The sequence below is a fragment of the Anastrepha ludens genome, chromosome 2 (genome assembly GCF_028408465.1).
Source record: "Anastrepha ludens isolate Willacy chromosome 2, idAnaLude1.1, whole genome shotgun sequence".
Lineage (NCBI taxonomy): Eukaryota > Metazoa > Arthropoda > Insecta > Diptera > Tephritidae > Anastrepha > Anastrepha ludens.
This window is the reverse complement of record NC_071498.1, coordinates 102,855,869-102,883,109: the sequence shown is the minus strand read 5'-3', so window position 1 is coordinate 102,883,109 and position 27,241 is coordinate 102,855,869. Positions and strand designations below refer to the sequence as shown.

At 37.6% G+C, this 27,241-nt stretch overlaps 1 protein-coding gene across 1 annotated transcript in view; it reads left to right on the top strand.

Moving 5' to 3' along the window:
- The window catches only part of LOC128871666 (uncharacterized), a 126,655-nt gene extending 102,148 nt beyond the window's left edge, over positions 1 to 24,507 (top strand). Inside the window, exon 3 of the mRNA XM_054113608.1 lies at positions 22,886 to 24,507. Coding sequence (XP_053969583.1) covers positions 22,894 to 24,507 — 1,614 coding nt within the window. The 5' untranslated portion in view covers positions 22,886 to 22,893. The remainder of the gene's footprint in view (positions 1 to 22,885) is intronic.
- Positions 24,508 to 27,241: the final 2,734 nt, after the last annotated feature.

The following is a 27,241-nucleotide window of genomic DNA, read 5'->3' as shown; positions in this document are numbered from 1 at the left end:
TGCCATATCTTTACTTCAAAGAATAGATGGTCTAATGCTCAACGCTACAAGGAACCTAACCAATCCCGCAAAAGGTCAGTGGATTATTACAATATTGTGTCTCTAATTTGACCAGAATAACTTTTCATGGCTCAGATTTTAAACTTATTAAACATACTTAGATATTAAATTCTATCAACTATTGGTCTCGTTGGAAGATCTTTAATTTTCTCAACAAAACTGCAATGCGAATTAAACATGAATATGGAACTGCAATGACCGAATTAGGAGTTACTTTAATAAGCGCAACTACTTAAGCCAGCTTTAACATATGCCGAGATCTCCGTTTCAATATCGACTTGTTAGTTGTGACTTTGCTTATCTATGTAGTCATTAGGGCAGTCAAAAAAGTGCAAAGCCAAATGATAAATCATTTTAACCATATTTGCTAAGCATATTTTGGGATATTTTCCAAAAAAAAAAAATTTTTTTTGCATGTTTTAGAAATAAATGCTAATTAGTGTACATTCAGTATTTGGTTATTTTTTAATTATAATAAGTATTTTGAAATACTTAATTATTGGGAACCGATGAGGTACCAGGGTGTATACGTTATTTGAGGATATTATGGTTATTATCTGACGAAAAAATGTTGACCAAAATCTGGTGCATGTATATCGAGGTCCTAGAGACAGTAGTGAAACCCTGGATTGATAGTATTCACGGTGACAGCCCATACATCTTTCAGCAAGACTCTGTTCCTTTACACAAAGCGATGGCGGCACAAGATTTGATGGCAGACAATTTTCGACATAACTTCGAACTTATTGCCGCCCAACTCCCCAGACCTTAATCCCCTCGATTACTACGGCATAGTTGAACGCAAAACCAGTCATCATCCTCATAACACCTCCTCTGAAGGCTGCAATTTATACCGTTATGATAAATATAAATAAGAAGCATTTGATTCGGGCATGCAACCGTTTCAGGGCCCGTATCGCGGAGATTATTGCAGCTAATGCAAATTTTATTGAACAAATTTATAGATATTTAATAAGTTAATATTGTGCGAAAAATTTGTGGAGTTTTATCTTTTCATCATTTTCTTCGAAGTAAAAGATAATTAGTTTTACTCACAGGATTTATTGCTCAATCATGAACTTCGTAGTCGAATTGTATTTATTTATATTTATTTTAATAATAAATATAATCTGTTGCAAGAATCAATTTTGAAACTAGCGCAATAGCATTCACTCTATCGGCATAAATAGAAATTGCTACGAGAGCTGTGAATGTTTCATTTGTGACACACAAGTTAAAATCCATAAAAAGGGCTTTGGCTATTAAAAAATATTATAAGTCAAATCGATTGAAATATATGCAGTGACTGAAATTCTTGCTTATAATTTCGCGCTTATCACCAGCGTAAATGTAGAAGATCCCTTTCAATGTTTAATGTGAGTGATATTATTCAAGATTGCGGCTATTAGGGAGGCGTGACGTCACACTGGTGCAGTTGCGCGAGAGAAAAGTGCAAATGCGAACAAGAATGCTAGAAGAAGCTTAAACTACACAAATGATGCACGAATGCATTGAGTGCATCAAATTCACTAAGAGCCGAATATTGGTATGAGATGGGATCCACTTCTGAGTGCTTTACGTGAACCGTGGATGCTTAAGAATTTATTTCGCTAAAACAGACTCTCATTTATTTTTTCAAATTAATTCAAATATTTTGTTATTCATTTTAACAAAATTATTTAAGCTAAATTTCTGTCATTATGTATTTGGATACGCTCTAAATTTGTAATATTTTGTTTTTATCAGTGCTTATGTATTCCTTTTTTTAATAAAATCCAATACATTTTTGCACATGAAAAATTGAGCAGTTTGTTTTTTAGATGCATATTTTCAGCATGTTTTGATATTTTTCCATCATTTTTCTATATTTTTGTATTCATATTTTAAACGCTTAAAATCATGCTTTTGCGGCATATTTTTGGTTGCCCTAGTAATCATATTGCATGCAACATATCTGTTCAACTGTCTTGCCACTATGATGGCAATTGCATGCTGGCACGCAAATAAACTAAGCGAATAAGCACACTAACAACGAGAAAATAGTCCACTGCTTCAAAAGGTTGTAAATGCAATGAAACAACTGCGTGAATGTAAACAGTCGACTAAATGCTGTAATGTATAGCCTTCAGAGCATATGTATGTATGTATACTGTTCATGTTTGCTTATTTGTGTGCTTTCGTGTGTGTCCAAGTTAAATAATTAAAAGCCCACCCTGATGAACGGATCTCATTTGCATGGTTGATGTGATTAACCGACGTTGTCGGAAAACATGTCGAAGCTTTATGAGCACCGACAATATCGTATCTTATGGCACTAACCTATCTCTACTGTCTCACTAGGAAAGGAGTATTTACACATTTACATACACACATATTTTGCCTGTTGCCGGTAGCAATGCTTCGATTAAGGAAATGGAAAACGTTATATGACCTGTTATCTGATCAACAGTGCTGCTGCATTCTGCTAGTATTATTCGTATGCGATTTCGAGGATAGCATGAAAAATCTGTTCTATGTTATCGTACTGTAAGCATGGACGGCCAGCTGGCATAGCTTAGCAGTATGTACTCCTGCTAAGGATTTCTCATATTGAAAAAGTAGGTAAAGCAATTAATTGGATAGTCAAGGTTGTTTGATTCTCCAGCCAAAACATTCGAGAAAATAAAATAAAAGCTGTACAGGCTGGTTCATATAGTGTTTTTTTGATTATGGAAATGTGGACAGAAAGTTAAAATCATATCGACGCGGAAGGAAATGAATCACTTTATATATATATATAACCCGTTTTTGGATGTTGTTCCACAAATGGAGGGACCTACAGTTTCTAGCCGACTCCGAACGGCAGACATTTTTATGAGGAGCTTTTTCATGGCAGAAATGCAATTGGAGGTTTGCCATTGCCTGCGGAGGAGCGACCGCTATTAGAAATTTGTTTTTTTTTTAATTTTGGTGTTTCACCGAGATTCGAACCTACGTTCTATGCGTCACGCAACAATCCATTCGGCTACGGCGTGAAATATTACTTTATTTAGGGAAATATTACAAACTAATTTCCAAACTTTAGGTTGTGTAACCCAAACAGTGGGTTTATTTGAAGAAGCCGCAATCATTTTTTTAACGAAGGGCACTGCCATTTCGGTGGCTATCTATTGGGTAGTCGAAAAAGTCTTTTCGTATTTTGCCAATAGATGTCGTTGGAGTCATCTATCTCCAGTGCTACCAATCACATTGTGTCATATCATATGGTGTTAGAAAGGTGACATTTTAAGCTTCATTTAACCAAAAAAAAATTAGATTCGGAGAAGTTGAAAAAAAGTTATAGCTGTTCAAAAATGAGTGAAAATAATGAAGAAATTCGCTATATTTTGAAATGTTTGTATAAAAAAGGGAAAAATGCCACGCAAGCCACCAATGAAATTTGTGAAGTTAACGGAGACGATGCTGTATCAGTTCGTGTAGCACAACATTGGTTCGCTCGCTTCCGTTCTGAAAATTTCGATGTGAAAGATGCACCTCGCTCCGGTCGACCTATCGTTGAAAAAGATGATGAAATTATAGAAAAGATTGACCAGGACCGTCACATTAGCTGCCATGACATCGCCAAGGCACTAAACATTCATCATCAAACGGTTTTGAACCATTTAAAAAAGGCTGGTTACAAAAAGAAGCTCGATGTTTGGGTACCACATGAATTGTCCGTGAAAAATTTAATGGACCTAATTAACATCTGTGATTCTTTGCTCAAACGAAATGAAATCGAGCCACTTCGGAAACGAATGGTCGCAAAGCCAGGATTGACACCTCGAAAGGATATGCTGTGTGTTTGGTGGGATTGGAAAGGAATCATCCACTATGAGCTGCTCCATCCTGCCCGAACGATTGATTCTACACTTTACTGTCAACAACTGATAAGATTGAAGCAAGCAATCGAAAAAAAAATGCCCAGAACTGATCAGCAGAAAGGGCGTCGTCTTCCATCAGGACAACACTAGGCCACACACATCTTTGATGACTCGGCAAAAACTGGGAGAACTTGGCTGGGAAGTTTTGATACATCCACCATATAGCCCTGACCTTGCACCATTGGACTACCATTTGTTTCGGTCAATGCAGAACTCCCTTAATGGAGTAAAGTTGGCTTCAAGAGAAGCCTGTGAAAATTACTTGTCGCAGTTTTTCGCCGAGAGACCACAAAAGTTTTACACTGACGGAATAATTTCTCTAATGGCAAAAGGTGGTCGACCAAAATGGTACATATTTGTTTAATAAAGTTCATTATAAATAAAAAAAAATGAGTTGAAGTGTGATTAGAAATACGAAAAGACTTTTTCGACTACCCAATATGTTAATAAGAAGCCATATTGTCGCATTCGGTGATCGGAAAACTCACACGAGGTCATCGAGAAGCTAGTGCATCCTTAAAGGATGACAATTTGGTGCTGGAACCACCATTTCTGTATAGCTTTACAGAGGCATGATAACACATGGGATGAAAAGTCCCGGACCTAACACATAGATGGCACTAGTTTTATTGCACTCACTTCTTTTTCAGTTAGTACTAACCTTATAAATACAGATGTTAAAATTTCATGATATTCTATTCATTAGTACACTGATTTTTGATGGGGAAAATTACCGTTCAAGCGAAGCAATGGCTTGAAAAATGTTATGGGGACTCCACTCCATCAGAAAGAACAATAAAACGATGGTTTTCTGACTTTAAACATGGTCGTAGAGACACCGATCATGCACAATGCAGTGGACGTTCAAATGGCCTCTGGCGGTGACACCAGAAAACATAAAAAAATCCACAAAATCGATTTGAATGATCGAAAAGTGAAGTTGCGTGTGCTAGCTGACATCATAAAGATATCAAAGGAATGTGTTGGCTTTATATTGCATGACCATTTGACTATGAGCAAATTATGTTCTGCCGCGCTTGCTCACTGACCCTGTTAATGATTCTGAAATGAAAATGAAAGAAAATATTTGCCGGTAAGAAATTTTGCTCGAATAAAGAGGTTACGCTGAGAGTGAGGCCCATTTGTAGGCAAATTTTAGATCGTTCTTCAAAAGTGTTATTGAAATGTTATAGCGGCGCTGGAACGATTGCGTTATTCTTATGGAAATTACATTGATGAATAGAGCTAATTTTGAACAAACGAAAGCATATTTTCTTTGTTAGGCCCGGAACTTTTCAGCCTGCAAGGTATAATTTTTACATTTCAGAGTAAAGTAGTATTAAGAAGAGTTTGCCTTCGATATTTGGAACGCTCCATTCGAATTCTATCTCGGAAATTGTACGCTATATAAGAATTCAGAAAAAATTCTCACCCAAAATGCAGTCACGCTATATAATTGACAATAAACAAAACATCATCGTTCAGAGCTCTTGAATATTTTATGTAATATACGAGTATAATTTGCTCAGTTGCTTCCATTTAGTTAAAATTTGTTCACAAGCGCTATTGTTGAACATATTTAACAGCAAATGTTAAAATAAAACTGTAAACTAACAAGTATCCTAATAGAGAGCACAATATTTTGCATAGCATCAGCCTTGCTTTATTTGTAATTTTCTTCATACACCCAAGGCGAATCTATTGAAGGTGATAGCAGTAGTACAGAAACAAAATACATGTAAATTTGATTGCCACAGTAGGCTGATTATTTCTAAAGCAAATGAATTTGCTTTACCAGAAATAATTGGGATAATGGGGATGATTGGATTGAAAAATATTTACAAATAAAATTATGATTCTGTTTTAATTGTTCTAATGCAGTTTTTTTATAAATACAAGTGGATGTAAATATCTGAATACATGCCGCAGCCAATGGAACACAAAATGACTGAGTAATTCTATGAGGTACACGGACATCAAAAATGCAAGTAATTTGTATGGGTGCCTGGAAATATATAAGTGGAAGTGGAAATATTAATGTGGAATTCGAAACTTTAGCTTTTATCTATCGTTTTCGAATTCCAATCATGAAACTTATCTGATAAAGGATAAGGTGGTTGAATTATAGTTGAATTATTCAATGTTAAAATCTAATAATACTTAGTCTTGCCATAAATTCTGTGACAAATTTCACAATGCATATGGCGAGAACAAATTCGCAGAAAAAAGTTCCGTTACTTTTGCTTTTGTTTGTATGGATTGCCTACTCATAAATTATACTCAGTTTCGTGTGCAAATTTCACTTATTAACAATGGAATGGGGCGCTAAGAAAAATCGTATTGTGGTGATTGCATTATATAGTATAAGTCTGGTAAAAGTGCAAGTGAGATTTACGAACTGCTGAAGAAATTGATTGTTTACCGTACAATCAATCGTTTTTTTCCTAAACCTCTGAAGTGAAACAGAAAAAGAAGTCGTCAGAAGAAAATCGTCGCGGAAATATCCTTAGGAAGCAGAAATTTATGTCCAGGGAAATGAATGTATCAACCAGATCCATGTCACATGAAAGCATTCCGTCGCTCAACTGGTCATCTTTTGTCAACATGATTTAAGAAAATTAGATTCAACAGATACAGACAACATCTTCGGTGGCACGCGGTCAACGGCCATGAAAATATTCTCTCCACAGATAAGAAAATTTTCATTGCTGCAGAAGTTTTTAATTAACAAATCGACAAAATCTTTACTAAAACTTCTAACGACGAAAAAATTTTGTTCTAAGGGTTCAGCGTTGTAACCATCCAGCCTCCATAATGGTTTCGTGGGGAGTGTCTTGTAAAGGTGTTACATCTCTTCATTCCTGCGAAAAAGGGGTTAAGACCGTAGCAAAATTGTACCAGAAGGATGTCTTAAAAGACGTGGTAAAGCAGTTTCGCATAACTCTCTACAATGGAGAGCATTAGATATTCCAGAAAGATTCCACTCCAGCCCATAATGCAAAAACCACTCAGCAGTGGCTATAAACAAAATTCCTGGGTTCATAACCGCAGAAGATTGTCCGTCTGAAAGCCCAGTTCTGCAGTTTGTAGTCAGAACTGGAGAACATAGCCTGTCGAAAGTCTCATTGAAATTTGGAGGGTCTCAACAATCTTTGGTTCGAGCAGCGACGCCAATATCCATGGAAGCCGTTCGTGCTGCAATAGCGGAACGGCCTAATCATTTGAAAGCTTGTGTAAGCACAAACCATTTTGAATAAAAATTATTTTTTTTTCTTTTAATGTTTATATCTATATATATAAAAAAAAGTCATGTTAGTTACACTATTTATAACTCGGGAACGGCTGAACCGATTTGGCTGAAAATTGGTGGAGAGGTAGCTTAGGACCAGAAGACGGGCATATGATTTTTTTTATCCCATTCGAACGCGTTTCCATGAAGTCACTATAAAATGTGGTATAACAAAACGCCAATGACAGCTAAACGAAATTTTGTCTATGGTTAAGTAGAAAATTTGATAATATAAATTTTGTCAGAAATATATAATCACAGTAATTTGTATTCTCTTGGAATCATCATTATCAATGCCGCGACCAAGACGATCGAAACTTTCCCGACAAAGCCGTAATGCAAGAAGGATACGAAACATTGCGAATGAAACGACTGAAGAAGCACAAGGAATTGCCTGTGAAGAGCGCCGCGTTAGTATGGCTCGACTTCGTGCTTCTCAATCACAAGAGCAAAGCGAGGCAGCCCGTGAAACGGCTCGGTTGGCAATGTGAAATCGTCGAGCGAAAAACAGAGATCAACAAGTAGATTTAGTAGTTTAAACGAATGTACCACTGTTGAATCGCCAACAAAAAGAAGTTTATGATACATTAATGAAGGCAATTGATGATGGAAATGGTGGTTTATATTTCCTTGATGCCCCTGGTGGAACTGGTAAGGCATTCCGCATGTCAGTAATTTTAGCCACTGTTCGTGCGAAATCCAACATTGCGCTTGCAGTTGCTTCTTCTGGAATTGCAGCCACATTGTTAGAAGGATGCCTTATGGCTCATTCAGCATTAAAATTGCCGTTAAATCTTCAAAAAATTGAAGAACCAACATGCAATATATCAAAAAACTCAGCAATGGCCAACGTTTTATCAGCATCGAAAATCATCATCTGGGACGAATGCACAATGGCGCATAAACGTGCATTAGAAGCACTTAACCGAACATTGAAAGATATACGCAATGACTCGCGATGTTTTGGAGACGCAATGATTTTACTGTCTGGCGACTTCCGCCTAACACTGCCAGTAATTCCAAGGTCAACGGCTGCTGGCGAAATAAACCCTTGCCTCAAATTCTCGAATCTATGGCGCTATGTGAAGAAACTTCAGCTGACAACAAGCATGAGAGTTGCCTTACTTAATGATACATCTACTGAAGATTTCTCTGAGCAATTACTGACTATCGGTAATGGTCGAGTACCTGTCGACGAATCGAGCGGATTGATTTCATTTCCTCAGAATTTCTGTAACTTTGTCTCATCGAAAGACGAACTTATCAATAAAGTATTCCCAAACATCATTAATAACTACAAAAATAATGAATGGTTGAGTGAGCGAGCAATTTTAGCGGCTAAGAATAAAGATGTATGTGACCTAAACTACATAATTCAAAATGATATCATTGGAATAATGCATTCATTCAAATCCATTGACTGTGTAACAAATGAAGATGAAGCCACCAACTATGCAATTGAATTTTTAAACTCCTTGGATGTGTCTGGCTTATCAGCGCACAATTTACGTATAAAAGTTGGCTGCGTCGTAATCATGCTTCGAAACATAAGCCCACCAAAACTTTGCAACGGTACGCGTTTGGTGGTAAATAAATTGATGAACAATGTGATTTACGCGACGATACTCAAAGGATAAATCGAAGGTGAAGAAGTTCTCGTTCCGAGGATCCCGATGATCCCAACCGATCTTTGGCTTGAGTTTAAAAGTCTTCAGTTTCCGATCCGTCTTGCATTCGCCACGACCACTAACAAATCACAAGGCCAATCCTTGAAAGTTTGTGATCTGAGTCTAGAAAAACAATGTTTCTCACATGGTCAAATATATGTGGCATGTTCACGGGTCGGAAAACCATCTGCGTTGTTTGTTCTTGCACCTGATAATAAAACAAAAAATGTCGTGTATCACAAGGTGCTTAACTGAAAAGTGCAATCTATTAAAGCTTCATTGAAATACTTGATTAATAAAAAAATTAACTTAATAAAATCAAAAATCTGCTTTTTTATTCCCTCTAGGGCGGAACAAAGTTCGTTGGGTCAGCTAGTGATTAAATAAAACTAACTTCATTAAAAAAACTATTATAATTCTACACCTACAACGGGCTTAACAGAACTTATGTTTGCGGAATTTGAGTCAATCTGGTGGGCAAGTACCAGAATGGGCTACTTTAAGGCAATGCACTTTCTCGGGTAAAAAACATAGATTTTAAAATTGGACTGTAAATGTCGAAGGTATGGCGAAAAATATATAAAGACGTTTGGCAAAAACAATTTTTTTTCCGAAATTGATGATGATGATGATTAATTGCTTTCGCGCCCATCACTGGTCGGTTTTCAGCTTTTGTCTTAACCTGTGCCCATGTCAGGTTTGTGTCTATAAAGCGTTTTTCAGTAAGAGCGCTTCAACTTTTTTTTGAATAAAACACAAACGGTTTGACTTTTTAAACTAATTTTTTTTTTATTATCGAGTTTGAACATATACATTTAAGTATGAAATTCGATTTCTTTTGCATGACCACCGCGTGCACGTTTTACGAAGTTCAATCGTTGAACCCAATTTTCGACCACTCTTTTGCATAAATCGGCCGAAATTCCAGCAATTTCGCGTTCACTATTGGCTCTGAGCTCACAAATCGTCGCCGGCTTGTTACTGTAGACCAATGACTTCACATAACCCCAAAGAAAATAGTCTAAAGGCGTCAAATGGAAAAATGCCTTCTGTTGAAACCACATGTCGTCTAAGTCGATAACATTCAATTGCGGCCAAAAATAATCGTTTATCATGTCGCGGTATCGATTTCCATTCACAGTAACGTGGCGATCGTTCTCGTCAACGAAAAAATATGGGCCAATTACGCCGCCGGCATGTAAACCGCACCAAACAGTGATTTTTTCGGTATGCAACGGTGCCTCATGAATCACGTGTGGATTGCTTTCTGCCCAGTAACGCATATTTTGCTTGTTGACAAAGCTATTGAGCCAAAAGTGAGCTTCATCATTGAATAACCGTAAAATGGCCGTAATGCTCTTAAAGTAGCAGCAACAGAACGATTATTTTCATAAAAAATTTGCACGATTTGCAATCGTTGCTCAAGTGTGTAGCGTTCCATGATGAAATGTATACTAATGAAGTTTACAAATAACAAGCGAAAAATAAAAAAATATTGCGTCGTTCGCCCTCCCTATCGGAAAAAAGTTGAAGCGCACCTATTGAAAAACGCCTTACAATCAAGGTAATCTTTATTGCTACGTCCCCATGAGCCTAGTGGACGTCCCCTTTTTGTGCACGCTGTGAATTTCAGTCTAAAAAGGTTCTGCTGACTTCCGGCGCTGGTTTGCGCAGAGTATATTCTATCCAGCGCCATATTCTTTCCTGAATCTCGATATTTATCGGTAGATGTAACCTATCTAGTAGATCCGAATTTGAGATTTACTTTTCGGGCGACTTAACCGCTTAAACTTAACACGAAGTGAATGTGCGTGGTTTCTGAACTCCTCGTAGTGAGTGTGCCCAATATGAGTCCCGCGTCCATTTGTAATCTAGTCCATTTATTTAACTATACACCTCATGCAGTTAGTCACGTAGTGTATTATTTTTTATATTTAGAACAAACATATATTTTGTTTGGCTTCTTCTTCCTTATGCTACTGACTAATCAAAGTAAGCTTTTCAACAAAGCTTCTAATTTTTTTTGTGATAAGCTTTCAAAAAGCTTACATCTCACGGTAGCTAAAGCTTAGTCGCACTTTAAAGCTAACAAAACAGTCTGACGTAACGGTAAAAATTTGCAACTTTACGTTTTGTACGAAAAGCTTTAGACAGCTTTTAGTAATCCCTTTATAACTTTTTCGGAAGTTTATCTCCTTTAGCAATTGCCTTTTAAGTTCTCTGCTTCACTCTCCTGTAAATTTAGCAGAAGCTTGATTGCAGAAGCTTTTGAAAAGGACGGAAAATGTTAAATTGTATGTTGGCAAACACGAAGTTTTAAATTTAATGATTTGGTTTACTTATTTTATGAAAGTGTATTAAATGAAGATCAATAAAAAAAGAAACTATATTAAAAAAAACTGCAAAAAAAAAGTTATTCCTTGATTGACTTCAGATATCTTTTTCGAAGATAAAAAAACAATGACGAAATTGCAAAAAACCATATGACCCTAATTAATTCTTTCATAAAAGAATTTAGTTGACTAAAAACAGAAAATCTTTTTGACTTCGGCATTGGCATTCATGTGCTCTAAACACTTCATCCACTCATGTTAAAATACGATCATTGAAAACATTTTCCGTCAATCCTAGTTTGCTTGTATTGTAGCCTGCAATATATTCCACCATGTCCTCGTGGAGACTATCCAACTCTTCTCCCTGCTAGCAAAACGTGCATTTTTTCCAAACCACCTCAGCACCACATCTTGTTGTTAACTTCCGTATTTGTAAAGCAAACTAGTAGGCCCTTTCGCAACCTATAGTTGAAAGGTATCGGACTGGGATTATCAAGATGCCTATCTTTTACGCGCAGTGCCCAAAAAAATATCCTCTATGTTATCCGGACTTAAACGGTGAAGAGGATGTATTCCATATTGTACTGGTCCTGGACATACCAAGCACGGTCTTGCTCATAAGCACAGCCCTCTGAAAACTGAATTTACTCCTGCAAATTTTTCCTCAAAATTTGTTTTCCTACAAATTTTACTTTTACTTCACTTTTACTCAAAATTTATGGAATTAGCAACCCAGCGTCTTGATAAGGGAACTAATTTGTCGAGAGGGAACGATTAAGTTGCTTACTGAATAAACTTTTAATTATCGAATCATGCTTGTGATGGTTGTCTTCTTGTAAAATCAAAATTTCGTTCATTGCTCAACTACCCAAATGTTTGTTTGAAATTTTTGAGCTTTTAAACAATTCCAGCAGTTAAGCTAAGATTGTAAAATTTATTTGTCAGCATTTATTTAACTTTCAAACGACGCCAGCACTACGTTTGCATCAAACATGCTCAAAATAAGCATCTCTCGAGCTCACTCTAGAAAGTTTAGAGTACATAATGAGCATCGAACAAGTTGCTCATACGCCCGGACATTCGAAAAAGTGCGAACAAAGTTGAGACAGACTTGCTCTATCTTTCTCTATATAAAAAAAGGCATGAACTCATTCATATTATACAAAACACAAAAAAAAAACAAAAAAAAAAAAATAATAATATAATAAAACGTAATAAAAATTTCAGGAGTCGCAAAAATCAAACATAAATATAAAAATTAAGACATTCAAAAATTATTCAAATCTTGTATATTTTAGCTTAAAGTAATCTTTTTTAATGAAAAAAAGAAAGAAAAGAAGAAGTAAACACACTCTATTTATAATTTATGGTCATGCCAGTCTATTATTGCGGCAAGTTCAGTAAGCCTTGGAGAGGACGAATTATATCGTCCCGGCGGTTGCTTTAAACATAAATTTTGCCACTCTCATTCCATCTCAGCAAGAATGGAGTAAGTCATTCTCACTATAACACTTTAGCACTACTGTCTATACAGATGGTTATAAAATGGGTTGTGATATTGGAGGAGATTTATACTCCCATATACTTATTTAAATTGAAAAATCTGTGCGTTTTCCCAATACTTGCAGTGTTTTCTAGGCGGAAATACTGGCAATAGGAGAAGCCTGTACTCTATTTATTGCAGACTTCTTTTTTAAGAGCAATATCGCTATTCTTTTGGACAGACAAGTTGCTATTGAGGCACTGGATTCAGTTACAATAACTTTGTGGTAGAACAATGCAGAAGTAGCCTTAACACCTTGGGAATAAACCATAAAGTTACCTTAATATGGGTTCCGAGGCATCGGAACATTGAAAGAAATGAAAAGGCGGACGAACAGGCAATACGGGGATCTGTTATGAATAAAATTCTTGCAGAATCGGAATTCACGTCACGATGTGCAATAAAGAATGCGATTTCCTTAAAATATCTACAACTCGCGGAATGCAGATGGAGGGCCATTACAACATGCAAAATTAGCAGAACATTATGGCCCACCTACAACCACAAACAAACGTCATTACTGACAAATATGAAACGAAGGGTTGCCTGCAGATTTACGGCGGGGTTAACTAGCTTTTGGTCTATTGGGGAACAAGACATCCCTTATAACACACACTGCCATAGTTGTAAGCATCCAGAAAAAAGGAAACGGTTTTCCGTTTCCTCTGTGAATGCCCTGCCCTATGGCAGTCTCGAACAACTGTCTTGCTTAGACGTCAAAACCTATATCTGCACAGGCTGGATATATGTAGTTATGCTGTAAATAACCATTAAACAAGTTGATAGCGAAAATGTGGCAACAAAATGAATGAATCATCACTTTAACTAACCAACCAACGAACACTCTAAAAATAATTTAGTTGCTGGTGGAAATTTGAATTGTATTTATTTGTAACAAAACATATTTTTTTAAATCTATTTGGCGCAATGCCTTCCCATGAGAATTTACACTTTGTATGCTTTAATATTGCAAAATTCTGAAATTTCTCATTTAAATTTGCATCAACTAAGAGCAAATTTTTCGACTGTTTTCGCTTGGGATGTAATAAATAGTCGACAAAAAATTGAAAATTGACAGACCAGCTATTAAATAACTGTTATGTAATAATTCACATATACATCAATAAAAATAAAAATAAAAGTCATTTTGCTTTATGTTACCCAAATCGCACATACATACAAACTGTTGTATCAGCTTAACGGTCAATATACTACGTATAAGTAAGTTCATTTTCAGACAGAGTCCTAGTGATACAAATGTATTTCATAGAAAGTCGTACAATTGCACGTACGTAGAAAAAAGCTAAAAGTGTAAGGAAAAATATATAACAAAGTTAACAGAAGTGCGGAAAGCAGAATAAAAACTGTTGAACGTTCAAATTGAAAAGTTGGTTTTCAAAGACCAATCTACAATATTGACTTCATCCTCTCATTGCCGTAAACGAAGCCACAGCTAATGACCGTCACAGTGTAACCAGTGGCCAAGCATTTTTTATTGTTTGTTGCTTTTCGCCACTAATCTCACCTCCGTAAAAAACAGGTATGAAGATATTCTCGGCAGCCAGAAAGTTGCGTGACAATAAAATTGACAAATCAATTTTAACTTCCGATGGAAAAAATTTAATGAAATATCAGTTCAATCATAATAAATCGTCAATTAGATAAAATTTTAGCTAAGTTTGATTGCATCAAAAATATTTATTATGAGTATTATTATTATTATTATTGTTATTATTGAAATACTGGTATGAATACCAGTACTGAAAGATTTATTTGAGCATTGGCTACCGAAGCCTCTAGCCCAGCTTTTTTAATTTTAAAGATATCTTTTAGTGGAAAACTCGACAGGTGTTACTAAAAATTAGACACTCTTGGTCAGTGTTCTCAGGTGCTATATTTTACCATAAACACTCTTAGAATGTCTTGTTGTGAGAGCCATATTAGTATTGTTTACAGTGCTTTAAAAATTCATCTTGTCAAAAGAATAAAATTAAAGTTAGTAAGTTTGGTGCGATCATTTCCCACAATTTTCGACGTGGATTAACAATAAAAGAGACCATTTACGAACTAAAATCATTATACGTTGAGCACGCACTTTTAGTACCGTAAAAAAATGTTAGAATGAATTTTCTCGCGGCCTATGTTCGCTCACCCACGAATTCCGAGAAGTCAGAATCAGTTGTGTCATAAAATATTTATCCTGGGCGCCCACCCAGCTTAAGATTAAGGCATTCTTGGTCTCGCCAATAATCAATAAGATTTTTCATGCTCACCTAGTAAAAAAGTTGTTCTCGCAATATTTAAAGGGAGTCTTTTAAGTCGCAAATGCGACTGAGCAAATTGCAAGTGCAAGTGTAAAACAATAATGAATGCAAAGTAAAACAATAAATTCGTTGTCAACCACCAATGTTCATAAAGAAAGAAAGAAATATAAATAGCAACCCTCGTATTATAAAGGGTGATTTTTTAAGAGCTATAGGAAAGTTAATGTTTGAAGATTATTTCATGCAAATGTTGACCGCGACTGCGCTTCAAATGATCCATCCACTTAGTCCAATTTTGGCATACTCTTTCCAATGTTTCGACCGCTATCTCACATATAAATGCTTTAATGTTGTCTTCCAATGCGTTAATTGAAGCGGGCTTGTCTGAATAGACATGAGCTTTAACATAGCCCCACAAAAAATAATCTAAGTGCGTTATATCGCACGAGCTGGGTGTCAATTGACACCACGGAACTCGCCTTTCAAAAAGTCCATTGTTACGCGTGCTGTGTGGCATGTGGCACCGTCTTGCTGAAACCATATGTCATGCAAATCAAGCTCTTGCATTTTGGGCAAAAAAAAGTTGGATATCATTTCACGGTAGCGCTCACCATTCACAGTTACGTTACGATTCGCAGCTTTTTTGAAGAAGTATGGTCCAATGATACCTCCAGCCCATAAACTGCACCAAACTGTGACCTTTTCTGGATACATTGGTAGCTCTTGCAATTCTTCTGGCTGATCTTCACTCCAATATCGACAATTCTGCTTATTTACGTACCCATTGATCCAAAAATGAGTTTCGTCGCTGAACACAATTTTTCGATAAAAAAGTGGATCTTCAGCCAACTTTCCAAGAGCCCTTTTATCAAAAATTCTGCGTTGCGGTAGGTCGTTCGGCTTCAAGTTTATGCCGACTCCTAACGGCTGATGGTTTTTTATGATGACCTTTTTTCATGGGCCTCAAGTTTTTGCCAAATATTAAATATTAATCCATTGAATTTTAAACTTTTCTTCTTCTTTTTGAATGGCGTGATAAAGAATTTTGGGCGAATTGAACAAAGTGTATTAGTTGTTTTAACGTCGTTCTAACTGGTGTCGATTAAAAACAACACGTCAAGCCAAGTCTTTCTCCACTTGCGTTTTTCAACTTTATAGGCGGTCTCCTCTTTCCTTGGCTTCCACCAGCGGTCACGCTTCGAATGCTTTCAGAGTGGGAGCATTTCAATTATTCGGACGACATGACCTAGCAGTGCAGCGGAGCTACATATACCTATATATGTCACCACAAAGCTCATTTGACTCATCAACTCATCGTCTGCGATATTTGCCGTCATTAGCTCGCTGAGGTTCTTAAATTTTCCACAGAATCTTTCCCCAATCCTCCAAAAGCCAACTCATCGATTGTTGCCATTGTCAAAGCTTCGCTGAACAGTTCATTAACATGGGATTTCAGTTATTCGCTGCATAGGATCTTGTATACGACATTCGATAGAATAATTTCGCAAATATTAGAGTATATTGCAATACCACTCTTCTTATTGGTTGGGCAGAGTACACTTAAGTTCTGATCTACAGGCATGCATTCATCCGACTCTAATTTGCGTAGGAGTTGATGTATGAACCTTACCAGTTAATCGCCCCTTTACTTGAATAGCTCAGCTCCCACAACTTTGTTGTTCTTTAAGCGTACTTATGCCATTCTTGCCTTGTCGAGGTTGGATAACAGAACGACAGTTCCATCGTCAATAATTGGAGTATCAACGTCTGTTCGTGGCTTCTCTGTGACTTTCGCTGATGACACCATTCAGCAGACGTGATTTAAACACACTCTGGACGTCGTCTTCATTCTTACAGAAATTCGGTCAAGTCGATAAATATTTTTTATAAGCCGCCGAATTTATTAGTATAATTTTTCGGTTTTTTGCCTATCGGGCAGTATCTCAAGCTCTTTGTGCTCACGCGTGTCGGCATCTCCTTTCTTACTTTTGGATAATTTGTCTTTCTTTCTTGGTCATGGGTATAACTTTAGCCAGTAAGACCCGCTATAATAAGCAGACCCCTTGCCGCATCCTACTACGCCGGCATTTCTCTCGATAACAGATTATCTAATCAATTTCATTATATTACAAGCTTGTATTTCTTTCAGCTCTTTTTTAAAAATGTGACACGAAATGTAAATATGAATATGGATTTTTTTCCATCCATCCATCTTTAAACGATTTAATGCATACATAAAATATGTGAAATTCACAAACTAAATCTTACACCATACGAAAACGCACATTGAATTCGTTAGTTTCCGTTTGCGTTTTCTGTTTTTGTTCAGCTGTCTAGATGTCTGCAACATATGTTCATATACACATAATAATATGAGACAAAAACTTGGTTTGATAAATAACCTTTCCTTGTTTACCCAATATCTCGAAGAGAAGGAAGAATAATAGTAAGCTAACCTCCGCAGAATACTATTCAAACTTCATTCTTACATGAAAGTTCTGTCGAGTGGTAGATTTTTGGAGCTGTTGAATATTTTATTTACTTAGAAATATGCTATGCAATGAGCTTCAGCCACATTTTTGGGACTGAAAATTTCGTGAACGTGATTTTGTTTCATATCATCAACAAATGTGTAAATCCCATTATATTTTTAAAGACTTTTTAATGCTAACTTCACAAAAACTTGTACTATGGTGCCAGTTCCCTCTCATTCTTATCATTGTCAAAAACTTACCCCTTTAAGTGACTTCCCCTTTTTTTATTGCCTATAGAGTTAGGTGTTGCATGGGATGTTTGATGTAAGTGAGATAAACTTTAAATGCCGATTTAGAGTACAGTTAAACGGGGATGAGAAATTATTGTGGTAAAATAGCGAAGCTGCCCTTGTCATTATCAATTGCTACTGAGTGGGAAAATCTACATACATACACATTGGTGCGAAAAACATTTTTGTATGAAAATTAAAACCAAAATACCACGCAAATGTGTGCTTGTCATTTGACATGAAATTTCTTACCTTTAAAAAATAATGATATAACTAATTAAATTGAAAATATATGTATAATAATTTCATATAACATTCTTGTGCAGGCTTAAATTGTTAATTTGACATTTCAATTAAACTGACATTTAATTACAACAATGGAATTTCGACTTATTTTAGCAAACTCCTTTTTTTATTACCAATTTATCAAGTAAGCTAAGCTCAAACTACAATTATTTCAGCCTTAAAAACATAGGCTGAAATTTGAAAATAAGGGTTATTTATTTTTATTTAGTAAACACAAAAAAAAAGAAAAAAATTTGAGGTGGCAGTTTTTGTTAAAATTAATGAATGATTTTCATCCAAATCAATTATCTTAAATTTAAGTTCATTTCTGATTTTATATTTTTAGTTATAATTTTTATAACAATTGTGATTGTAAAAATTGGAGGTAATATAATGAACTAAAAATATCTATACGACAGCCGCCGTAGGTAGGTAGGTAGGTAGGTAGGTAAGATGGCAAGAGTACCCCAGGTACGCTACAAGTAGCACTTACGTGCCGTTTTGATACCATAAAGTGGACCACTACCTGTGAAAGGATTTAGGGAGGAGATAAAACCGTCTACAGCCATCCAGTGCTGTTGATGTAGCGGAGGAGAGAAAAGGGATCTAGGCTGGAGAATTTCATCAAGTCATCCCCAAAGGGGGATGGAATCTCAAGCGCCTAGCCGCCAAAGCCGGACATCTGCAGAGAAAGTGTTCCACAGTCTCTTTCTCTGTAGGATCCCCACAGCTTCTGCAATAGGGGTTGTATGGAATTCCAAGCTTCTCCGCGTGAGTGCCGATCACCCAGTGGCCAGTGATCACCGCAATGAGTTTGGAAATTGAGTGGCGGGGGGTTCCCATCACCTTAAGCGTTCTGTTTATATCGTATTGAGGCCATAGTGCTTTTGAAATGGCACACGATGAGACAGACCTCCATCTATCTTGTGCTTTTCTTAGAAAGAACTTGTGTAGTTTCCCTTTAACGACGGCCAAGGGGATACCGATGTCTGAGAAGAGGGTAGCTGGATCCGGTTCTGCCGCCCCCTTCCTGGCAAGCTCATCGGCAATTTCATTTCCCTCTATATTCCTGTGCCCTGGAACCCAGATAAGGGAAATGTTTCCTGCACGTTCGAGGCGTTTAAGTTCCTCCTTACAGGAGTTCACGAGAAGAGAGCTGCAATACGGCGACGACAGTGCCTTGATTGCAGCTTGGCTATCGGAAAAAATATTAATGTCTCCCTCCCAACAGCGATCCTGAAGCATTTTGCATGCCTGCAGGATCGCGAAGACCTCTGCTTGAAAGACGCTGCTTGTATCCGGCAGTTTATAGGAGATCGAAATGCTGGCTGATTTAGAGTAGACCCCCGCTCCCACTCCAGACTCCATTTTGGATCCGTCAGTGAAAACAGAGGCGTCTGTATTCGCAACAACTCTCCCCTCTTTCCAATCTTGCCTGCTCGGAATGATAGCCCTAGCACAACCCTCAAAGCACAGTTTGCGGATGGAGAGGTCGGTGCGAGTATCAGAGAAGGAAGTGGAGAATAACGTTGAGCGCAGCGGTGGGGCATGTTCTACAGGCACCAGTGATGCCCACACATGCAGTTCTCTGCACTCTCTCTAATTTAGTGAAGTTGTAGCCCTTCTGAAGAGCTAACCACCAAACTAGGCAACCGTATGTCAAAATTGGCAGAACCACTAAGTTGTACATCCAAAGTACGACACGTGGCTTGAGACCCCATTTTTTGCCGAACATAGATTTACAGGCGTAGAAGGCTATATTGGCCTTCTTAACTCGATTTTCTATGTGCAGCTTCCAGTGGAGCTTGGGGTCAAGTATTACACCAAGATACTTGACTTCCGATGAAAGTGTAAGACACTGGTTGTTAAGTCTAGGAAGCTTAAAAGGTGGAGGCTTGTATTTTCTGGTGAATAGCATCAACTCCGTTTTGTCAGAGTTGACTCTGAGACCGCAACTGGTGGTCCATCTGCTGAGTGTAGCCAGTGCACCTTCCAAAATTTCAGCCATTACTGATGGGAAGGGACCTGAGACCATCAGGACCAAGTCATCGGCATATGCTATCACCTTTACCGCCGTAGTCGAATTGATTTGTGTGTGACTTCCATTCGGAAGTGCCCAGGTTCGAATCTCCGGGTATGAAACGTCAAATGACAGAAAAAGTTTTTCTAATAGCGGTCGCCTTTCGGCAGACAATATCCAACCTCTAAGTCTATTTCTGCCATGAAAAAGCTCCTCAGAGGCTCTACTGCCATTCGAAGTCACCTTAAAATTGTAGGTTCCTCCATTTGTGGAACAATATCAAGACGCACGCCACAAATAAGCGCCAATTCTTATTTTTTTATGTTTAAAAAGGTCTTTCAAAAGTCGCGCCTAGATGTGGTTTTAAAATGAAACATACAAAAAATTAAATTCTTACACGTTTCAGTTCTGAACAATTATACCTATGCGGAAAATGAAATCTTTTAAATGTTCACAATTTGTTGGCTTATTCACATCGACTTAATTTTTCCAAAAAGCGCCGTCTAGTCTGCCGCTCATTTTTCTATTATCGACCGAACGAGTTTCTAGAAAAATTTATCACCAGCGTTTGAAATGCCGACTCATTCGTACGAGACCACTTTCACGAGAGTTTATCTATAAAGAACGATCTTTTTATACAATAATAAGTTTCAATAATTTCAATAGTTTCAAACAAAGTGTTAGTTTTATCATGTACGATTGTACTTATACATCTGTCTGCTTGATAAATTTCAAAGATGGCTTTAAAAAGATGCCTCCTAGGAATTACTCACTAGGAATTACTCACTACTGACATATCTAGGCGTAACTTTTGAAAGACTCTTTAAAATGTTTGTAGTTGCTGTAGTTCTGGATATACCTTCAAACAAAAAAAATTCACGTTTAATTTAAAATAACTGCAACGTTACACCACCTCTAACAAAGAAATTAGGAATCGAAGTTCAAAAAAAACAAATCGAAAACTAACTTTTTCGTATTTCGGATATGAACGGTTTAAAAACATTAAACTAATTGATAGAATTCACTAATCATCCCTAAGGACCATAATTAATTATAGGGAAATATTTCTTATACTCGTCTTCGGAATATTTTTGCGAATTTGAGCCTTAATGTAAATAGAAAAAAAAATTATTGATTGAAAATAATTAAATTAATTTTTCCCAAATATTTTCACTTATTAAAAAATGTTTAATGCTAAAGGCATTTTTAACGTATAATCAATATTTTTAAAGACATCCTCTTTCTTGGTTAATTTTGTGCTATTACAATCCACGACTACTAAGACACTATGTCTTTTACATCTTGTTTCCATAAGAGTTGCTTACAAGATCCCAAAGAAATCTATATACATACAGACAAATGTATGCTTCATAAATAAAAATTTCTAGTTTGAATACGAAATTAAGGAGTTTTCCAGATTGGAAGTTAGGTTTTCTTCGTAGATTTTAAACATATTCCGAATTTTTGAAAAAACTTCGGTTGGAGACGTATTTTAAAGTTTTGAGAATTTTGAGTTTTCTACTAATAGTGTAGTCAATAATGATAAAAACAGAGACCCATCAGAGAGTGCGTGACTTCACATTAGTCTATTTTGCTATACCCAATAAATTTTGTGCTTTTTTATACCAAATGCGAAAATTTTTGAGTTTAGTGTTTGTTTCTTTCTTTTAATTTGAAGCTACTAAAACTGTAAATTGGAACAAAAAATTGTACGATTAAACAAAAAAAGATCTGAAATGACCCACTCTTGCATTTTAAACTTATGTTGAGAAAATTTCAGTGCTATTGAAAATTTGTTGATTCTTATTAAATTTGGTGTCTTCAAAGTGCAAATCTAATTTTTTGCTCCTTTAGGAGTTAGGCAAGAATTTTGGATTTTCTTCTTTCAGCTCTTCTTAACATTAAAAAGCTTTTTATAAATTTTAAAAAGCCTTTGAATTGACTGAATACGAATTAAAGCCATAGAGGTGTATTCACAATAAAAATAAACAAAAAATAGCAGATATGCTGAAGAAACCACAACGGCCCGAAAAAAGGGCCTTTTCCGATTGTCTAAATTATGCCAGGTACTAAACAGGTGGTTTTTGGTATCAGTCTTGTTTTTACATATATTGGACTACCCGCTGAGTCTATCCCATTACATTATTCTTAGAGTATTATATCATTCGGGTAGCTAAAAAGACGTATAAGTTTCTAAAATAATTTCGAAAATTTTTGCAAAAACAAATTCTTGTTAATTATTTGAAGTAGGTGAAAAATTATTAGTGAAAAATATTTAGCAAGTCATCCATTTTTAACTCTCCGGGCCTGGTGCAAATTTTAACCATTTAACTAAAAATAGAAAAAAATTTGACCCTTGAACTAACATTAATAAATGTGGACATAGAAGCTGAAATTATAATATCATTAAGTATGTATTTATGACGATTTTATCGTTAACTCCGTTTATGTATATAATACATAAATGTGTAAATGACTTTTCAAGTTCATTTGATCGAATGCAATTTTTCAATTGCTAACTTACATATGTATGTACATAGGTGTATGTGTGTGTACGTAGACGGGTTTTAGGGTTGTTCAAGTAAGTTTTGTCTTCATTACAATTTGACATCTTATAAAAATGGTATTCCGTGAGGTTTTGATTTCTGTTGATAATCTGAAGGAATTTTCTTAACACTTTTATAACCCTTCTCATTTTATTTCCCTCATTTGCCTTTCTCTTTCCGGTTTTGATGATGACAATGCTGCCATTATGCAGGGCACAACATGGCCTCAGCACATATATTACAATACTACAACAACACAAGAACAAAAACTGCGGCAGCATCAACAACAACAACAACACAAACATTTTCAACAACACCAGCAGTTGCTCAACATTGTTTCGTTCGACACACTTCCGGCACATCGGAGGCATGCCTCTTCGTTAACGAGCGGAAACAATTTACCGACAACCCGTCAGCAACAACAACAACTACAGAAAACGCTACAGAAACAACAACCACATCGATATCAACAAAAGCCTCAACAGAAATATCGACATTATTGTCCGCAGTTGCAGTTGCCGAGTACGCTTGGGTTCAAAGTAAATCGACCACAAAACGGCAATTCACAGAAACAACGAAAGGTGTGCAACAGTCGCGGTGCGATCAGAAATTGCAGGAACTCCAACTACAAGCACCAGCACAATTTCAAACATTGCAAACGTGTGAAAGGGAATACCGCTTTTTGTCCTCGCCATCGGTATGGAAACAAGCTTCTGTCCCGAAACGACCGAGCTCAAGTCAACCAAAGCCGACGCTTCCGCGAATTCAGCAGACTTACAAAGAAGAAGATGATGTCCAAACATTTCCCTTTGTGGAAAGTAGAAGAAGGGGTAGAAGTAAAAGTGAATGCCCTAGGTATTGCAGTGTGTTGGACGGGGAGCGGTATATGCGAAAACAACAACAACAAAGAGGCCATTCGGAAAATAGAGAAAGAGTGTGGTGTTTTAGTGAGAAAAGAATCAAATGTATTGCAAAAATGTCAAGCGCAGCAGCATCTAGTGCCGAGTTCAAAGAACTACAACAAATGCAACAACAACAAGTATTTAATGCCACTGATGGGATTGTGGTTAGTGCTGCTGCAGGCCCAAGCAAGATATTTACAGGGAATGGTGAACAACATGGGCTACAAGCAAGAAATTTCACGCACATTACACAAATACAGAAACACAACAACAAAAACAGCAAGGACAACACAACCAAAAGCTGCCAACCAGAGGAAACAAAACAAAAGGAAAAACATGACGTGGCCGCTTGCTGTCAAGCAGCTAGTGGGCGTGGCTGTTGTTCCAATCCGTCTGACGTTGCGTCATGTTCACGTCAATCTTCCAAAAATGCTAACGAACAGCAACAACAACAACTACAACACTTTAATAAATCAAACGACTTTAAACTACAATTTCCGCAACCATTTACCGGCAGCCGTTGCACATTCGCTCTCAATATATCGCCTCCGCTGCCACAACAGCAAACGCAAGCACCAACAGCAACAACAACAGCACTATTGCTATTACAACCGGCATCAACTGCAAGTGCAACAGCAACAATCAAACAACGAAATATATTTCAATACAAAAACTGCAACAGTAATTGCAACTGCAACAGGTGCTTTGGCTGTGGACGTTGTAATGGAAGTGCGGCAACTGTTGGTAGCTCTGACAATGGTTGTGTTGCAGCTACGAATATTCCAACACGCTCAAATCGTTTGGCTGCACTGTATTGCTCTGTACGTTCGACACTTCTGGCTACCGCGGCCGATCTGCAAATATTCGCACGTGCTCTTTTCTCCCTCATCATCATCTTTAATATGCTGCCATTATTTTATGCAGGTGAGTGAAATTGTTTTTTAACTCTACTTATACATACCACAAACGGCATAAATATAAGTACATATAAGAGATTGCGTTTAATTAAATGCGGTTGTGGCAAATATGCCACAGTCGGTGGTGAAAGATGAATTGCACTTACCGCTAGTACCAACACTTATAGGCACTAACTGGTATAGACGAAATTATTCAAGTGAGCACCATAATAACTATATGCACTAAAGGTTAACTCTCCACAAGTCTAAAAAATTATGTCATAATTGCAATCATACTTTTGAATGATCTACTGAGGAGATTGCCACCAAGCACCTACCAAACTTTTTTAACCAGACATATTTGTCTTATTGATCTTTATCTTTTATTTCTTAGTTTAAAGTAGCATTTGATGGCAAGAAAAATTCTTTACTGGATTTCAAGGCTATCAATATATAGGTATTATTTGTACTAACTTAACGACCACCGGGACGGTCTAGAGCTCGAAAATTTAATGTATTTTCAGGAATTTTATTAACGATAAAAAAATGAGAAACGATATTTAAACCTTTTAGGCCTTTTATTTAACTTCTTTTACATACAAAAAAGAAAAAAATGTTTTTTGTTTTAATTTTAATAATTTAAAAAACCGAAATTTATTCCGCTCACCTCTTGGAGTTGCTCCTCCACGATTCTCTACCTGCAGACGCAGGTGGACTTTGGGCACATATATCTCACTCTATGCGAGCTGCCGCTGGAAAAACCATTGGGTTCCAACGCCCACCTAAACGAAACCAATGGTACGACGAAGAGTGTCGCGAAGCTACTGCAGCGAAAGAACGCAGCTTACAAAAGAACTCTGCAGTCAGCTGCAACGCGGGCCGTGCGAGATAACTACAGGGAAAAGAGATCGGAAGAGAGGCGCCTCTTCAGACGCAAGAAATGAGAACAGGAGAAGCGTGAGCGTGAGCTACTAGAGGAGTATAGGGGCAGAAATGATGCTCGAAAATTTTCTCAACAAGTCAAGCGTCTGACACAAGGTTTCAAGACCGGAGCATTAGCCTGCAGAGATAAAAACGGAAATCTGATTATGGATACACAGTCCACACTGGGCATATGGAGGGACCACTTCTGCAATTTACTTGCTGGCGATGACTCACACAATTCCGACCCAGTAGAAGATGACCCGATACCGCCAATCGACGATAATTTGGACGTTCCACCACCTAGTCATGCTGAAGTCAGAGTTGCCATTCAGCGGCTCAAGAATAACAAAGCGGCTGGCGCTGAAGGCTTGCCCGCTGAATTGTTCAAGACTGGCGGCGATGTGCTGATAGGGAGCTTGCATCAGCTCATCTGCAAAATATGGCTAGCAGAAAGCATGCCCGACGATTGGAATCTCAGTGTCCTTTGTCCTGTACTGAAGAAGAGTGATCCGACGATCTGCACCAACTACCGGGGCATCAGTCTTCTAACCATCGCTTACAAGGTCCTGTCTAGCGTCCTATGTGGAAGACTTAAGCCGTTTGCCAACACACTGATCGGGCCTTATCAGTGCGGCTTCAGAAGTGGTAAGTCCACCATCGACCAGATTTTCACATTACGCCAAATCCTGGAAAAGACCCATGAAAAGCAAGTCGACACCCATCATCTTTTTGTCGACTATAAAGCTGCGTTCGATATCCCGATAAGGGATTGCCTGTAAGCCACCATGTCTGAGTTCGGTATACCAGCGAAGCTCATACGGCTTTGCAGAATGACGTTGAGCAACACAACCAGCTCCGTTAAGGTAGGAAATAACCTCTCCGAGCCATTCAGTACCGTTCGAGGTTTCAGACAAGGCGATCCACTGTCATGCAACCTCTTCAACTTCGTGATGGAAGGGGTGCTCCGAAAAGCAGGTGTGCATCGTAATGTCACTATTTTCTACAAATGTGTCCAGCTCTTTGCGTACGCCGATGACATTGACATTATCGGCCGCTGTAAGCGAGATGTCACGGCTGCGTTTTCTGCTATCGAGAAGGAATCATCACGAGTGGGTCTGGCGGAGAACGATGGTAAAACGAAGTATATGTTGTCTACAACGCGGAACACACGGCGTGTAGGAATGCACGTCATTGCGGACAACTATACTTTCGAAGTTGTGCCAGAATTTATTTATCTTGGCACCGCCGTTAACAGCAAAAACGATATCAGCCTGGAGATCAAACGGAGAATCACTCTTGCTAATAGGTGTTACTATGGGCTAAGTAAGCAATTGAGTAGTCGAGCCCTCTCTCGCATGACCAAACTGACACTTTACAAGACGCTCATCATACCCGTGTTGCTTTATGGCACAGAGGCATGGGTAGTGTCACAAAGCGATGCAGCCGCTCTTGGGGTGTTCGAGAGAAAAGTTCTTCGTAAGATCTTCGGTCCTGTGCACGTTGACGAAGACTACCGTTCAAGAATGAACCACGATCGCCATCCAACGCCTGCGTTGGCTAGGGCATGTCGTGCGTATGGATGAAGAAGCTCCAGCAAAGAAGGTGTTCGAGGGCGAAGTCCAAGGGAGCCGACGCAGAGGAAGACCATTGCTCCGGTGGAAAGACCAGGTGGAGAAAACCCTATGCTCGCTTGGTGTACAGAATTGGAGAAGGCGCGCGCGGAGCAGAGGCGCCTGGAGAGAGCTAGTGAGGTCGGCCGTAACTCGGTAACAGGTTGTATGTTATATTTATTTTATAAGGAGCTACAGTAAATTTTGTTTTGGTAGTACGATTTTGGTACTACGGT